The sequence below is a fragment of the Acanthaster planci genome, linkage group LG05 (genome assembly GCF_054643075.1).
Source record: "Acanthaster planci isolate LZ-2023a linkage group LG05, COTS_SCS, whole genome shotgun sequence".
Taxonomy (NCBI): domain Eukaryota; kingdom Metazoa; phylum Echinodermata; class Asteroidea; order Valvatida; family Acanthasteridae; genus Acanthaster; species Acanthaster planci.
In genome coordinates, this window is record NC_141781.1 from 21,621,648 (window position 1) to 21,638,835 (window position 17,188).

Genomic DNA, 17,188 nt, shown 5'->3' on the forward strand with positions numbered 1-17,188 from the left:
CTAGGAGGAAGATGGCATTGGAAATGGCGAGTGTTTATTTTAATGGGCATCAAGCTGGACCAAGAGAGGGCGCTATTTCCCTAGCAATGGAGGCTCCTTTGGGACTAATTGTGCATCGCTGGTTCGCATCACTACCAACAAAATGAATACTCCTGACTATTTTCGCCCAATGAGGGGGTGCTTCTGCTCGAGGTGGATAGGTTTTCATTATTCAGAGGCTTGAGATCAGGTCAGTTATCAGATCCAGTGGAACTCACCTCAGCCCCAGTCAGGTACTGGTCGATTCCACCAGATAGCTCAATGGTGAATTCAATATCTCGGTTACTGCCTGGGTTGGGGATGACCCTTTCCAGCTGGGTGGCTGAAAACCCGATCAGGCCGTCCGGACCGTCGCTCTTAAGGATCACCACTGTGGCTGTCCGGTTGCGGCCAAGCACAGCACCCCCTTGGGTCCCCGTCAGCATGATCTCAAAGACCTCCGCAAACTCCTTGAGCTGATCATCAATGATGGCCACGTTGATGGCTCCCTGGGATTGGCCATTCAGGAAGCTGACGGAGCCATCCGTCAGGGAGTAGTCCACGCCTCCAGGCGTGGCACTCAGGTTCCTGGACGTGAAGGAGACTTGGACCAGGCCGAAGGTCCCAGCTGTGCGGACGATAGGAATGATGGCTGTGCCCACACCCTCAGAAACTACAAACAGAGTTGACAAAACATCAAACAGAACGAAAGTCAAATAAAAGTGACAAAAAAATATTCAACTGGTTTCAGACGGCAAACTCCAGGCTGCCAACACAGAGCACGATAGCTCAGTCAAGAGATTGACAGTAACGTGTTCTGGTGCCTGCAAGTTACAAGCTACACTCAGCCAGTTTGGTTTCCTGGTTTAACCATCAACGGAAAAATGACAACGTTTCCAAATTCTTCCACCCTACATTGTTAAATTATGTGACCAACTGTACAAGTAAGAGGGCTCCAAACAGCGGAATCCAAACAGTGCTGCCAACAAAACAATGACGTATACACCCTGTGTCTCATTTATGCAAGTACCAGTGTCATAAATTTCAATACATAAACAGAGAAGTCCCCATGATGAACGAGACAGCACTTAGCAAATACACCGCTCGGTGAAAGCGAGAAACACATTACAAATACACAACTGCACTTGTCCTATGTAGCGCTTGTTTACGAAGTCACATTATACACAACATTTGAACTGCATTCTTTCTGTGGTATCTAAACCACTCACATTCAAAGACGTTCCCCTGGGCAAACTCAATGATCCCCTGGGCATTGTCGTTGGCCGCTATGGTGACAGTCTTCTCGCTGAACGGGCCGATCACGGGTGGCATGTCCAGTGCGAGGCCGTCCCGCTGAGAGTAGTCATTATTGCTGGAGGAAAATGAATAAGCAAAATGAGGGGTTCATAACTAGCCCCACCAAGATGATGCTTAAGCCAGTAAAACTCTACACAGATACATATATAATAATTGTAATAATCTGCAAAGTTCCCAATCATCAGCCTCGATTTCAGGGTGTACTTACACAGGTTGTAGTAGCTCAATTGAGGTCAGATTCACCAGAAACGATTCCGGACCCTCTGGTAGGTCATCTGGAACCAGACTGACGCTGATGGTATTGACATCTGACCCCTCTCCAAAAATCAAATCTGAAAATATTAACAAAAAAAACCTTACTGACAGATATTTTCAGGAAAAAAAAACAATTAACAACAGAAGTTCTGTGAAGACTCAACTAGAAATAAAGTTGTCATCATTATGTATCATTACCTCCAGTCACCTCTACGTAATCTTCACTGGGTTTGGCTGATATTTGTTTGGTTGTGTAAGTCACCTTCACGGCTCCAGTAATGCCGGCATTACGCACCACTTCAAGGCTCACCTGAAAAGAACGTCCAACAAACAGTGTCAAGTTCAGACTTAATACAAATTCAAACTACCTGCATTTGAGCAGATAGGATATGGGGGGGGGGACACAAGTCTTTACCAGAGGACTGACACCTGATGTCAGCAAAGCATGCAGCATCTGGGAGAAAACAAAATCACGCACATGGATACTCACTTGGGGCAAGTCCTCACTAACGATGACCTCAGGAAGTCCACTGAACTCAAAGACACCGTGTGGGTGATCGCTGGCGACCACTATGACAGTGGCCTGGTTGGCATTAGCTTCGGGGTCAATAGCCGCACCCCCAGTGACAGAGGACAACTGGAGGACGTAGGTCTGCTTGATCTCCGGGACACTGTCATCGATTGTCTGTCAGCAACACAAGATGGGAGCATTACTTCGGTGTCCATATCTGATTTTTTTTCAGAGATGGAAGGACTATCTGCTTACGATCCTTTTGAAACTTGTCATTTTTTCCCATCTCAAGATGTGATTCCAAGTCATTCTTTCGGGCTTCAAATTTTCTTTAAATGTCCAGCACCTCCTTACAAAAACTTTGTGACTTTTCCACAACTTTTCTAGAATATCCATGAGTTATCCACAGTCTTTCTAGATTGTCTTTCTAAGATTCCCTGTGTTTCCAAGATGTCCATAAATTTGCCATGACCCCCTCACACCATTACCTGTAGCATGATGGTAGCGTTCTGTTGAAGATCCTCAAACACCACCATGCCCGAGGTCTGACTGAAAGTGGAATCGTCACGAGGGCTGAGCTGCCAGTTGACGGTCACCCTGCTGAAGATCCCAGCACCTCGGGTCAAACTACAGCAAAAGAAGTGAAAAACCCATAGATTTTATACCCTATCCGGACCAACACACGTGTCAACGAGAAAATGTTACAGCCGCTGGCCACTGGCTTCTGGCTATTTTCCACAATAATTAGTTTCGTTTCAAAATGCTATGAAAGGCTTCTTCATTATCTCATCAGGTCAGGCAGACACAATCAACGGCCACTTCCTTAATGTTTCCAACTCTCACAAAATGGAGTCCTAGGGATTCCTTTTTTTCAGTAATTTTTGCTTAGTTTGCATTTCGGAGACAACTGAGCTGTTTCTTTTGATGCATCTGCTCAGTTTGCCTTCCTGATGAAAGTGGATCATGGGTGACAAAATGTTGAGGGTTTCTACTGATCTCTGAAAGCCTTCAACTCAAAAGTGGCTTTGGCGACTTGTGACTCATTTCGTTGCGGCAAATCAGAGATTCATGTCTCCCCGTCCCCCATCCTGTCCGTCGCATTGCCTCCCACCCAGACTGCTCAGTCAACTTACTGCAGCATGGCTGTGCCGTCATGACTGGCTGTTGGCTCGCCAATCAGGACGTATCTCGACTGCGGCATGATGGATATGACGCCAGCTGATCCGGGATCCGGCTGTATCACAATGGTAGTTGTGCCTGCAAATCAACAAACAATGGACACATTTAAATTTGCACCTCAACGAAATGCATTCTCGAAACGAAGTCTTGTTCTTTAAATTCACAAACTCACACAAGAAGTCCACAACAAAATCAGCACTTGGTAAGCAGGTGTCTATAGTTTGAATTTGCAAAAAAGGGCCCATAACTAATTTGTGGTGTTTTTCCAATTTGAATTGGCATACACTCCAATGCTGCAGCTGGCAAAGTTCAAATAGTAAATAAGCAAAAGTTTTGCTAAATGGCAGAGTTTTATTTTAGCCAATTACTTCTTTTATGTAGTTATGAGTACAATTTTTGCTTGACTACTCAAAATTATGAGCCAAGTTTGTATATATTTACCACTTGGGAAGTAAAACGACAAATAAGCTGATCTGAGGACAGTCACACGCCCGAGTTTTACTGAAAAAAAGCTGTGTCCTTCCCCGGGGCATTGACGCATAATTCACATTTCAAAAAGGTGGACGAGAAAGGTAAAATCTTCCCATAAACAGACTCCAAAATAACCACAGATTTAGTTCACAAAAGGAAAAAGAGAACTAAAGACTTCAGTGGCTGTACCATAAATAGGAGAGATTTCTGCATCGTCGGTGACAGATAGAATAGTGACTGTGTATCTCTCTTCTCCTTCCAACTCGGAGTCTTCCACAGCTCGTAGAGTTAAGGTTCGGCGAGTAGCTCCCTGCAGCGACGAACAAAATGGAGAACAAAAAACAAATATTTCAAAATGTGTGGAAATTAGTTCATTTTTTCAACAATAAAGACCACTAAAAATGGCCCGTTACAATTCTGGCACCAGGCCAGACTATGGTTGAGACAGTCCAAACTGCAATGCTGTAGCTGCTCTGGCCCAGATAGGGTCGGCAAATGTCTCAACCTTATCCAAGTGTCTGCAGCTCACAACCGACAGAATTCATCCAACTGTTTGTCCGTCCTACCTCTTGGAAGGTCAGCGAGCCCTGGGTGGGGTTGAGGTCTTGCCTCCCCAGGGGGTCCAGTGCCCACTCCACCACCACCACGTCCTGCGTACCCTGGGTTCTCTCCACAATCAGGGTCACCAGGCCGCTGGGATCCGAGGGGCTCAGAGATTCCATCACCGTCTCCTGCGAGGCAAATGAGAAAAAAAAATCAAAAGACTGCTGCTCCGAATTTCAGTCAGTCCAACATTTTAATTAGCACAAAAGTCTCTTCCAATGGAAAAAGTCGGTCCTGAAGAAATTAAAATGTGCAAAATATTGAAACCCAAAGTTTGCTTAATCACGTCTCACAGCGTAACTTTGCAGTTACACAATGACTGATGCCATTCCCGTGACCTGGAAAAAGTAGATTTATTGATTCACAGTTTTCAGAAACCTTTCACTGCGCCTAACACAATCTTTGCTAATATTTACATTTACTGTAGAGTTTTTATGATGATGAACTCAGCATTTTTGACTTTTTGTGTTACATTGGGCAATGGGCTGTCGAAAGTATAAATGACCAAACAGCCAGTTCAGAAATTCAACAGCCCATGCCCGCAATAAAGTGCATCTCAGGTCAATTGGGGAACAGCAACGCACAAGGACATACTCGCTGCACCTCACCTGTGTGTACAGGAATCCAAACAGTCCCTTAGGCGAATCATTCTTGAGGATCTTAACAATGACAGAGGTCTCGGCACCCAGAACAGCACCCCCGCTTGGGTTGTGCAGGGAAACTGTGAATCGCTGAGGACAGAAAAAGGACACCGGTATTTTGGTTTGATCAATTATGCACGTTTCATAATAAATGGGGAGCATACATTGTTTACCATGGTAAACATGACAACATTTGAATACTTTTTGTCGACATTTCTACGTACACATTTCTTCAAGGTATTTCTTACCTCATCATTTTCATAGATAGTATCATCAGTGATGGAAATCTCGATGAAGGCTTCTCTCTGCAAAACAGAGTTCCAGAAATAACAATTACCAGTAAGATTTCAATCTTCCAAGTCCAACGCAGCTTAATCTAAGGGATGTTACTGTTTTCTGTTTGAAAATCTCACAAAAGTGTGACAAACACTTGAATTTTAATTCAATTTTAGACGTATCAAATGGAAAATATACCTGTCCCTCGATGAAGGTAACATTTCCGGACAGCGGAGAGAAGTCCACGGTGCTCGCGGACACAGTGGTTGCCAGCCAGTTAACGCCTACCAGACCGAATGCACCTGCTGTACGGCTGACTGGTAAACTGAGTATTCCGCTGGTGCCCGAGCCTTCGTACACTTCAACATCACCAGCAGCATTCTGTGGAGAAAAATCAAGTCATTCTTAAAGCTGTGTTCAACACAGAATGGAAAGAATTGCTGTGAAAACACGTTTGAATTGAAAATTTTAGAACACAGAAATGTTTTTCGCATCCATTTTGTGTTGCATTTACCAATCTATCATGTCTTTGTGTTGATAATTTTAATATAGTTGAAGAGCTTTTTGGTATTCAAACAAGTGCCAATATCCACATTTGTAAGGAAAAAGGACAACAGTTTTTAGGCAAATGATTTAGGGCTTCAGATAGTTGGCCAAATTTTTTGTGCTTTAATGTGGTCAATATTTTGCACGCATTTCTTTGATTTTAGAACATTACAGCTGAATTGAGCCAAACCATGAATCCACAATATATACAAGAAATTCCTATCCTGTTTAATTGCCCAAAGTGACATCATGGAAAACAGTGCCCTCGTGTGTCAGGAAAAACAAAAAACAGTTACATAATAAGTGGAGTCAAATTACTTTCCTGAAATTCAGAGGCATGTATATTTATGTCAACCCTGCTGCAGTGTGGAATTTGATTTCATGGCCCCATTTAATTCAAACAGTGTTTGAGTGCACAGGAGATGTGGTCTTACCTTCGTTGCATTCAGCTGCAAGATGCCGTTGGCATTGTCATTCTGTGTGATGGTGATTTCTGCCACGGCCTGGTCGTTCTTGACACTGGGCGCTGCGCCGCCAACCGGGGTACCGGTGACGAGGTCTACCGAGGTCAGATTGACCAGGAAAGTCTCTGGGCCTTCAGAGTCAGTGTCCTACGAGAAATGTGGATGGACGAAAAAAATGAACATGATTTCAGAGTGATGAATAAAAATGTAACTATTTGGCGGTAATTTTTTTAAAATATGGATCCTATATAAGGTCAGACACAGAGTAACTTTTCCGTTACACCGTCTGAAAGGTGATCCTGATCTTGCCAGGCCTGTCGGGCGAGGGCTCAATCACCAGGCACAACCTGAAAGCAGGCTCACTCCCATCATTAAAGCGAGCAATGGCAAAGATTTGATGTCATAAAGTGCACACACTGGAATTTGCCTGAGACGGAACATAATCAACTCTTTCCAATTTGTAGTGGTTATTTTTATACTCACCTCAAGTATAATCTGGCCTTAACACTGACACTTCCAAACAGGTTCTCTTTATAAAATGGAGGAGGGTGGGTTTTTGAACTTTCCAAACCTCAGTTTTTTCCCTCTAACTCTGACACTGCCCTTCAACTTCAACTGTTAACTGATCTGAATTTCTTCAGATCAATGCAGTTTCTTTGACGTACCACCCAACACCAAATTCAAACAAACAAAGAAGAACCTTTGGAATTGGGTTCAGAAATGGGAAGGGAAGGATTTCAGAGTCCACAGACGATATCGAAGAAAGACACAAAAATTGAGATTTGAGAAAAATAGGCAAGCACTTGAGTGGATCCCATTCCTGAGAAGGGTACTCACTGGCAGGATTGTGATGGTCAGGGAGGCAGCGGTGACTCCATCCTCCATCCTGACGTAGCTGTCTTGGGAAACAAAGTCTCGGTTGGGCTCGGCTTGCCGCAGGGCAGGCAACTCAGCTGCTCTGGAAGTTCTACAAACAGATAAAAAAATAATAAATTTATTTGAATAAAAAACAAGTTCCAGATAAACACAAAATATTTTGAAGCCTCAAATGTTGACATTCCTGCACTTTTACACTTATCTGAATTAGTAACATAGTTTTTTATTCCTGTTAACTTTACAGACTTTTTGAGTTTCAATCACAATCTTTGGAGTACTTCTGGATACATCATTGCAACACTTTCACCATTTGCACTCGTCATCCCCGTGAAACATACATTCTATTTTTCATTGTCCCAATTTTGCCACCATCAGGGTTGTGTTTTTTAAATCTCCAGCCTGCTGCATTCTGCCACTCTAAACCCAACCCAGCCATGCTTCTCCACTGAACACGTTAACTCAGGTTGGAGAGTTATGTCAGAATGAATTGAAACTTCACGGATACTTATCAAAGATTATCCTTGTGTACATGCCAGGTTCCGAGTGGAATGGTTATAGGTCAGTTGAGATCTTTGCCACTCCCTCCTTCAGGGCCCCAGATACTTATAAAGGATATGCTTACATGCATGCTAAGTTTCAACAAGAATGGTTTTGAGACAGTCGGGATCTTTGGCTCCCTGGTGGGGAGACGGTTTGGAACTCAGCTCTCCGGGGGTTAAAGAAAGGTCCTCACTTGTATCTAATGTTGATTGCACCCATGGAGCCTTGCTCTCGCAGCACGTGCAGGATGACGGATGCCGACGGCTGTGCACCCTCGGGCTCCCCAACAACACTGACCAGGGAGTTCAGCGTCCAGGCTACGACGCCGTGCGGCGAATCGTTGGCAAGTACCGTCAAGGTCGCCATGCTGTCCGTGTTGCTTATTATCGCGCCACGGCCCGGCCGCATGGTGCCCGGGTTGACTACACTGGTCAGCTGGATGATGGAGGTCTCGTCCAGCTCTGGGAGAGCGTCCGATGTGATGGTGATGACAATAGCCGCCGTGGAGACACCGTCAGCAAACTCGGCCTGGGAAATTTTTTGGCATGTTAAAGTCAACCTTTGACAAAAAACACTCTACTTCGGTGACAGATTATTTTTACTTGAAATTATAGCCGAGGGTTTGACACACAACATCACTGTGTTCATGGATACCATCATTATGGATCTTTTCTTGCCTTCTTTTGTTCTCTGTTGTTATGAAAGGCCAAAGTGAATACCTCACCTTTTGTCAGTTGCCAAGGTAATGGCTCTTTGCAAAGATCACTCAACCTTTTATGTGTGCTTTTGTAACGGACGTCTCAAGCAACTAGCTCATGTGGAAACTATCACCATGACAACTGCCCTCACATTTTGGTATTCCACTGCTTCCTCAAACTACACAAAATCTCTATGCCGGGTACTCAGATTTCTGCAAAGCCAATTTGCAGGGTCCCTTTGGATAGCCATCGTTTGTTATTGCCCGTGATATATCGAATCACCCTAGGCACACACCGGTTGCAATGTGAGCTGAAGCTAGCTAGCTGTAGTACGGAAAAGGTGATAGAGGCCTTCTGCACGGTGGAGGAATCAGGATGGTTCTTGGCAAGAATACCTCAAAAATATGATTTAAGGGTCATTTTTAGCAAAAACCTCACTGCAGTCTTACCATTCCCGAGGTTGGTCTTATGTCCGAGGGGTCGTGCTCTCCAGAGGCCACCCAGGCAACCACCACCACTCCTGCTGTGCCACGCTGTCTCTCAATGGTCAGGATGACCGCTGTGTCCGTGGCCTGCTCCGTGGCTTGGACATCCAAGGAATCCTACAAGTTTGGACAGGAACGGGCCAATGAAGAAAAATTTGTTTCAAATTCTTGAAATTTGTTAGCAAGCATAAATCTGAGACAATGGCACAAGTATTCAGGCCACAAAGGTTGAACACGTTTGATGAATTTTGCTGAGAAGACTTGTCTAACTTGTGCTTGTGTTCATTACGTATATATCAGTCTTGAGTTTCTTTTCTTGAAATTCTTGACCAATAGTTCTTATGCAGAGCTATCTGTTGTCGACTGTTAATTTTGGTAGTTTCTCAGCTGTTGAAGACTTAGTGTCTTTTCTTTCGGTCGGCGAAACCACAAAAATTTGGTCCTACTTTATTAGACCCAGTCAGAAATTTTGCAATCTTCTCGAAATATCTCAGTGTCTCAGCAATTTAGCATTACCTGAGCAAAGGCGATGATGCCGTGGGCATCATCGTTGGAGAGGATGTCCACGCCCACCGCAGACTGCTGACCCAACTCAGCCCCACCCGTGGGGTTACTGAGCACCACGCGGAAGGATTCGTCGTCCTCTGGCTGGGCGTCGTCTAGCACTGTCACAGCGACAGTCAATTCTGTGTCCTCAGGGTTAAAGGTCAGTCTACCCGATCTGGGAGGAAAATCACCAAGACGGCCGGACCATAAATCAGTGTACTTCAGGAGTTTTGGAGATGCAAACGTTTCATTTTTGGGATCTTTTTCGGTGATAAACGACTGTTATTATTGTAGTTGGCAAACACATTTTTGTGCAAGGTATTACTAATAATAAATGAGTGATGGTGAACTGAGGAACAATCCAACTATCATTTTGAGAAATTCAGCTGAATTTAATGCTGAGTAACTACAGAACAGTTAACGACATTTGTGAAAAGAATTGGGGGGGGTGGTATCATAAATGAAGCCAGCACTTTTTACAGTTTTCTGAAGTTTCAGCCTTTTTTAGTTGGAAACATCTAAAACAAATAAAATTTATCATGTACCTTGGAATAAAATCTGAGGCACTGGTGACCCCCGCCATCTGGAAGATGGAAGATTCCAACACTGAGGTCCCATCACCAAAATTGGCCAATGCCAGCATCACCAAGTCACGCCCGGTGTAATCAGCGACAGTAAAGGCTACAACGTCGTAGGCAGGGCCCAACACGACACTCTCCACGAACATGGCGGAGAACGGCTCCCACTCCATCAGGGTAGAGTCTGCCCCTGAACTGCCCACCGCCAGGTAGGTGGTGCCATCTGGGGTGAGGAACGTGGCAACGGACTGGGCCCCCTGGGTGGGGATGGTCTGGTGAATGACGAACAGGGACGTGGAGGGGTTCCAGCGGTAGACGTAGGAGTCTACACTTGTGGCACCCGCTGCAAAATGTGAAGAATGGAAGCGATTTACATTCTGAAGAAACATTCTCGTCTTCATTTTTGTTGCATGGCTTACAGAAGATGCCAATGTTAGATGTTGAAGTCCAGGTATCTCAACAAAGCTCCTTTCTCCTGCCAATACATAGAGGAATAACTTTTAGCAGGTAGAGAGCTTACCATTGTTCCGGCCATTGGCAAAGATGAGATACATCGCCGTGCCGACACTGAAAGACTCAACGTCCACAGCTCCAAGTGTGTCCAGTTGCTGAAATTCCATGAAGGAACCACTCTCCCATTTATACACCACAGACCTGCAGAATGAATATTGAGTTACGTCATACATGTCACTTGTCATTCAAATATCGGTCATATCCACAGAAGACTTCGAAATATGACAGTCAGAAAACTGAGGGCATGGACTCACTTGATCTCATAGCTGGCCTGACTGGAGTCGTAGGAGTTAGCCACAGCTAGATACCGATCCCCACCGATGCTGAACACCTCCAGCCCCGCCGCGCCGGTAGTGGCCAGGTTGGCTACGGACACAAACTGGACGCCGGTCCAGAGCAGCAGCGCTGACTCCGTGTTGGTCTGCTGGGCATTGGTCAACTCGCTGGCCAGTACCAGGAAGACGTCCGAGCCGATGGTGAAGAACACAGCGTCTGTAGCACCACTGGTGCCCACGTCTTGAAGCTGAAACATGTAGGGTATTACAAATTGTTTCAAAACTCAAAAATAATTTTGTTATGTCGGGAAGATGTTTATTCTCACGTTGGGAGTTCTGCCCTTCACTGACGTACATTCTATTTCTATTGCAAACTCACTGTTGTCCAAGGGCTCGTGAAAAAATTCACAAGCCAACTCGGGCCTAACTTGAACCCACGACCTCCTCCTTACTAGTGTGGACGTCTTAACCCTCAGCTCCCAAGCTTGATGGGGTAAGTTGGCTGCTCTGAGTTAATCAGTAGCAGGTGCCACTTCAAGCAATAAGATGAAATTTGTGCGGCAGCCCCATGTTGATTTTTTTCATGGACAGCTTTGCCCAAATCATCAAACAAAACGTACCTCCGAGAGGTTTTTACAAATATTATACACAGGAAATATGTACGCAGGAAAGATCACCAAGCAAAACATTGACAAAAATCTGACCACAAACCAGCGAGTCTTCCCAAAAGGGAATCTTTTCTCCTCGAGACACTTGCATGATTTCAAACCACATACCACATGAAGCGTCCCGTCGGCATTCACGCGGTAGATGCGGGACATCGTCTCGTAACGCCCCGCGCTGCCGTGATTGGCAACCGCTAGGTACGTTGTGCCTTGGATGTCATAGGAAGTGCATGCCATACCACCGTCAGTCTCCACAGTCTGTGGAAGAAGCCAAGAATTACAAGACATGTGGGTTGATGACAATGCTACTGGCGTTTTGTCATTTATTACCAATGGCATGTTGTCATTTTTGTCATTTCTTGCATCAATGACATATTGTAATTTATTATCCTGTCTCCCAAGGTTTTGTCTCTCAAAAGAAAATAGAATAACTCATATTTTTAGTCACAATAAACTGAAAACAGTGGAATTTTTGCCTGCATTGAACAAGCTGCAAAATCTGAGATTTCCAGATATTTCAGTGTTACCATTCAGAAATAATGTTTGCCAAAACAAGTGTAAATGTTGAAAAGTAATATCAGCCTCCTTTTTTTCTCTTAGAATCAAACCTGCTTCAGAGGTTGGGTAACATTTCTCACCACCTTCGAGTGCAATTGCTTTTTGAAAATCTGCACTGCAAATATTTGCCTCAATATTACAAATTTGTAAATGTGTGGGCCTTTGATCATAACAAGGCTGACAAAGACCTGCCTACCTGCACGGGGACAAACTCTCCCTGCCACCGATACAGCATGGATGTGGCGCCATCCGCTGACCCACTGCTGCCAACCCCGCTGGACAGCTGACCAGTTTCAGCCTCACTGACCATCACCAGATACACATCCTGACCGACAGAGTACGAGCACCAACTGCGTACAGCCAGACCAGCGATCCTCTGGACAGTGGCCAACGCTAGAACATCCCCCACTGTTCAGAAAAATATACAAAATTGCAATTAAAACCCGTTCTTTCAAAAAGGTGATGCAAAGTAAAAGAAAATTCGGATGAAGGTGATTTTCTGGGGCAGTGCATCGAAAATTGGAAATCATTTTCCAGTTTCCCTGTTTCTTTCCACAGGCTTAAACAAACAACGAGAAGACAGTGTGCGCTCATATAAAACAACACGCTTATGGTTCTGAGTGAGTACTTTCAGTTTTCAGCAGAATGTGCACAAATGTGCGATGTCTTTGCACCGGTGCCAGGCATACGGTGGCAATGGCCTTTCTGTGTCGGTCACATCTCCTTTTGTCGTGCCAGAAAGGGGGAGGGGTGCATGCAAGTATGGAGTCATAATAATGGATTGTGTCTGAATTCTGGGTGTACCCTGTGCTGTTGCAGTGCCCGGGACAGCTTGCCAGTCTACCGTGACGGTTCCAATGCTACCCCCTGACCTCTCCACAGTGAAGTAGGCTGTTCCATTCTCTTCCTCCACGTCCAGCATGGCCTGCCTGCAGAAAAAAACAATGTCAGTAGATGATGAAAAACAACACCTGGCATGAAAAATGCCAAAACTGGTGACTCGGAAGAAAGATCATGAATGACTCACACAGACTCAACAACTGAGTCTCAGACCCAGACTCAAACATTCAAAGAAGGGCATGGTTGTCATAAGTTGGCCATCACTGAAATGTTTCAGCAAGATCTGTCATTCAATTTTTGCAAATAGCAGGTGCAAGATTTATTTGGATGTGAGGAGAGATCCACAGAACAAGACGAGTTCTAACAATGGCAACAATGAAATGATCCATATGACTTTCTTAGACAGGCTGGGACACTGACGCTGCTTGGCCTTGGAGGAAACAATATCTATTGGAACTTATTACAATGAGCAGGCTTCTCACTTTGAAAACTGTCTTCTGCTAATGCATCTGACTCAGTTTGTGAACAAAAACCTCTGCAGGATTTGATTTCATGTGCTATTTACTATTTCTACCTGAATTAACTGGACAAACATGGCGGTCCACCAGTCTTTATATGCAAAGTTTCAAGAGAACCTGACACAGTTATCTGTGCGACACCTCTGCATTACCTGGTTCCTCTTGGGAAAACCTGCATGCTGCCAAAGGGGGCGTCGTTCCTTTGAATGACGACGGTGGCATTGTCGTTTCCCCCGAGGGTGGCCCCGCCCTGGGGCGTGGCCAGGAGCACCCGAAACTCCTCCTCCAGCTCAGGCATATCGTCGGGTGTGGCTGAAATGCGAAGAACCTGACAAAAAAGTTGAAAACTGATGTAACTCAACCAGAAAGAGCAAATATGGCACGGAAAAAAATTCAGAACATATTCTTGACCACTTTGTTTTTGACATTTTAGACAGCTTAAGGCTGACCTTCAGTGCTGTTCCAAAAACAGGAGCCAATTTTTCACACTGGTCGCACATGCCAAGTCTTCATCAAGGACTGATCTTTATCGGATCAAATCAATAGTGGAAAAATCTTGGGTAGATTTATAATCCAAACCTGATACCCGCTGAGACCAGTTTCATGAAAATACTTCACAGAAAAACACTTCCATTTCATGTTAAAAGCAAAATTCATCAGGGAACCAGTAACGTACACAATGCATGACGTTTTAGCTGGTAGCCTGTTTCATGCTCAGCAACAATTTTCGGGTCTTAGCAACTTACCCCTGTGCTCTCTCCAGCAGCTATGGTGACAAAGCCATCCACAGGTGTCAGGTCAACCACCCCTCGTGACCCATCACCGTGCACGACAGCGAACGGGACCTGTACGTCTCCAAATGTCCCCCGGCTACGGACGAGGGTCAGCTGGGCAACGCTGTTGGACGTGTCCGTGTCAGAGGGCTCCTCAATCGTGACTCTGGTCGGGGCGCCAAAATTGATGATGCCAAAGGCGTCGTCACTAGCTAGGATTCTGATGGTTGCTGGAGCAAGAGAGGAAAATGACAAAACTCTAAACATCGATAAGTTTTAGTTTTAGTTAACAATGCAATCCTCACACCACCACAAACATGAACGAAAAAAAGGAAAAATAGCTTAACACTAAAGAGAGCATAAAAACCAGAGTCCCGTGAATTTCTAACAAGTGAACTAAACAATAGAGGGCATCGGTCAATGGTGCGTGTAAGGCTAGGTAAATGCATGCATTTCTTTCCCTAAATCACAGCACCAAGTCTACAGACATTCACTGGGCACTCAACCTTTCTCAAACAAAACAGGATTCCTTGTGGTATTTAAAGTCTTCTATTTCATGTAGCATAGTACCATCTGCTTTTCAGTATATCATACCCAGCTCACAAAGAAATGGCTTAATTGTGGTTCAATTCTATGAGTTGACAATTGTGTATATGACTCCAGAATATATCGTACAGAGCCACTGTATGCAGAAATCCCGTACCTTGAATTCTGGTAAGCAAAATTGTTACCTTTAGCAGGGTCTCCGAGTTGCAATCCTCCCGTCGGGTTGTTAAGGATCAGTTCAAAGGTTTCGTCGCCCTCTGCAATGTCGTCATCATATATCGCAACATTGACAGTTCTGGTCGTCTCGCCATCTCCAAAGCTGAGGACCTGCGCAGAGTTGAGAACAAAGTGTTTGAAGATTTAATACAACGTTAAGTGGTGGCATATATTATTAAAGCTCAGGTCACTTGGTAGACGCGGCGAAAGGATGTTCTTCTTTTCTGTCAAGGAGAGAAAACCGAGGCAAGATCACTTCTGTAAGTTTTGCTTACACCGTAGAGTTTTACAGCTTTTCATTCTGCAGCAATCCTTTTATTCTGCAAAAGGTATGGAACAGTGAAACCTGGAAGAAAGAATTTATCTTCCATCAAGTCTGAACTCAAATTCTAGTGCATAAGGTTACAAACCTGATCACTGAAGCTATAGTCAGAGCCCTTCCTGGCATCCACAGGCTGACTGTAGATGAAGACAGTGACTGCACCGTAGGTGCCTCGGTCGCGAGACACAGTGAGCTGTAGAGTCCTCTCGGCTTCGATGGTATCAAGGCTGGAAACAAGACCATCATCAAATGACAACAGGTTAATCAACATCCCAAGATAGATTTTTATATTCGTCCTTAGAGTGTTTAAAAACAGTTAAGCAATCACTAAAATGTGGTTTTACAAATAGCTTCCATATACTACTTTGTTGGTCCTTTTGCGAAAAGGCAAGGTCATTTGAGAACAGAGCATCTCACATCATGCCACCTCAAACATGTTGAGTGGGTCATATGGTAAGGATTTGCGGGCACACCATGGAATCTATCTCTTCAAGAACCAGTGAGTGTTAACTCAACGTTTCCACCAGGATGCTCTGGCCGTCCTCAGGAGAGTGTTCGATACTGGAGTCAGCATGTGGTGGCGCTGACAGGGTCGACCTTGTGCAGGTGAACTCATGTTCTCAATTATATATAACACACTTCACATTGAGCATGCACTGTAGGAATGCCAAACTGGATGCAGTCAATTATTTTTGTATTCAATTAACAGATTTATGACCATGAACGGTGCAGACTGAACCAGAGGAGTTTTGAAACTGGCAGAAATGACCCTTACATGCCCCAGATGCATTGACATTTCATCTATGTATTTTGCAATCTTTTCGCGGTAATTTGGTAGCACTATTTAGTACTGGGGAGTTGGGTTGGTGCAATGGTTCTTTCCTCATCTTTCACCTCTGTGGCCTGGGTTCGAATCCTGACCCCCATGTGGACCTGATTCTGTGGGTTTTTACCCAGGCTATTGCTCTGTGTTTTTCCTCCCTAAAACTGCGACTGCTTCTCACTGTCTCCAGGTTTCTTCAGGCTTTCAAGCTACAGTGCACCGGGCACTTCTAAGGAATCCTTGGTTTTGTCACCATAATTGCTCCGTAAAATTGCACTGCTTTACCTGCCAGTGATTCCTGAGAACAGAACCACCCCCTGGGTGCCGTCGTTGGCTTCAATGGTGACCTCGGACAGAGTTCCTGAGGAATCTGCAGCCAGGAAAAAGAAGGCAATTCTCTTAGCAAGACTGAGCTTCAGACCAAAGCTTTTCCCTTCACAATGTAGTTCTAAAAATCAATGGAAAGATTCTAGGTTTTTCTGAGTTAGTGAAAGCACGAAGGACAAAGTTGAACAGTTCTGAGACACTGGAAGCTGCCATAACATTACCGAACTGATAACAGTAGATGTTCTTCACAACCATAAAAAGCTCAAACCTCACGCAAATGTGATGCATACAAATTCATAGGCTAACTGTTCCTGTGCACAGTCCAATGCCTCATCTGGGATTCCATTGAACTGGTGCAAAACACACATAAGATATCCACAGCAAGCACATCCCATGCATGGAGAGTGTCGACAAAATACATATGAACCTGGCAGACCTTGGTTGCACCCACCTAGTCTCGGGGGAGTGTCGGTGATGGCTGGATTTAGAATCTGTACAGCAGTCAAGTTGACCAGGAACACCTCGTTTAACTCTGGAATGTCATCCTGGAACAAACAAAAATCCACCATCATCAACAACAAACGGATGACAGACTTCTACTCTAATTCACAGATAGATTAAAAATGGATAACTTTTAAACTCTGTATGGTCAGCAGAAAGTAGCCGCAATGGAAATGCACAAAAAAACATACTTCTGAATAAAAAGAAAAGATGTCAGTCCACACAAGAAATTAGGATTAAACAAAATGGAACAGTTTAATCAAGGACAGGGTGAAATTTAAAATTGCATGAGGATCTGCTAAGACTC

General features: G+C 44.6%; 1 protein-coding gene across 1 annotated transcript in view; it reads right to left on the reverse strand.

Moving 5' to 3' along the window:
* The window catches only part of adgrv1 (adhesion G protein-coupled receptor V1), a 69,874-nt gene that overhangs the window by 19,147 nt on the left and 33,539 nt on the right, over nucleotides 1-17,188 (reverse strand). Inside the window, exons 42-70 of the mRNA XM_022254557.2 lie at nucleotides 16,832-16,925; nucleotides 16,339-16,423; nucleotides 15,319-15,457; nucleotides 14,878-15,019; nucleotides 14,120-14,376; nucleotides 13,526-13,701; nucleotides 12,820-12,944; nucleotides 12,212-12,423; nucleotides 11,569-11,715; nucleotides 10,772-11,040; nucleotides 10,525-10,658; nucleotides 9,972-10,347; nucleotides 9,397-9,601; nucleotides 8,845-8,997; nucleotides 7,891-8,225; nucleotides 7,119-7,248; nucleotides 6,252-6,428; nucleotides 5,470-5,652; nucleotides 5,244-5,300; nucleotides 4,963-5,085; nucleotides 4,318-4,482; nucleotides 3,941-4,061; nucleotides 3,235-3,358; nucleotides 2,590-2,728; nucleotides 2,081-2,275; nucleotides 1,789-1,900; nucleotides 1,544-1,667; nucleotides 1,248-1,390; nucleotides 258-691 (exon numbers count right to left, since the gene is read on the reverse strand). Coding sequence (XP_022110249.2) covers nucleotides 258-691; nucleotides 1,248-1,390; nucleotides 1,544-1,667; nucleotides 1,789-1,900; nucleotides 2,081-2,275; nucleotides 2,590-2,728; nucleotides 3,235-3,358; nucleotides 3,941-4,061; nucleotides 4,318-4,482; nucleotides 4,963-5,085; nucleotides 5,244-5,300; nucleotides 5,470-5,652; nucleotides 6,252-6,428; nucleotides 7,119-7,248; nucleotides 7,891-8,225; nucleotides 8,845-8,997; nucleotides 9,397-9,601; nucleotides 9,972-10,347; nucleotides 10,525-10,658; nucleotides 10,772-11,040; nucleotides 11,569-11,715; nucleotides 12,212-12,423; nucleotides 12,820-12,944; nucleotides 13,526-13,701; nucleotides 14,120-14,376; nucleotides 14,878-15,019; nucleotides 15,319-15,457; nucleotides 16,339-16,423; nucleotides 16,832-16,925 — 5,076 coding nt within the window. The remainder of the gene's footprint in view (nucleotides 1-257; nucleotides 692-1,247; nucleotides 1,391-1,543; nucleotides 1,668-1,788; nucleotides 1,901-2,080; nucleotides 2,276-2,589; nucleotides 2,729-3,234; nucleotides 3,359-3,940; nucleotides 4,062-4,317; nucleotides 4,483-4,962; nucleotides 5,086-5,243; nucleotides 5,301-5,469; nucleotides 5,653-6,251; nucleotides 6,429-7,118; nucleotides 7,249-7,890; nucleotides 8,226-8,844; nucleotides 8,998-9,396; nucleotides 9,602-9,971; nucleotides 10,348-10,524; nucleotides 10,659-10,771; nucleotides 11,041-11,568; nucleotides 11,716-12,211; nucleotides 12,424-12,819; nucleotides 12,945-13,525; nucleotides 13,702-14,119; nucleotides 14,377-14,877; nucleotides 15,020-15,318; nucleotides 15,458-16,338; nucleotides 16,424-16,831; nucleotides 16,926-17,188) is intronic.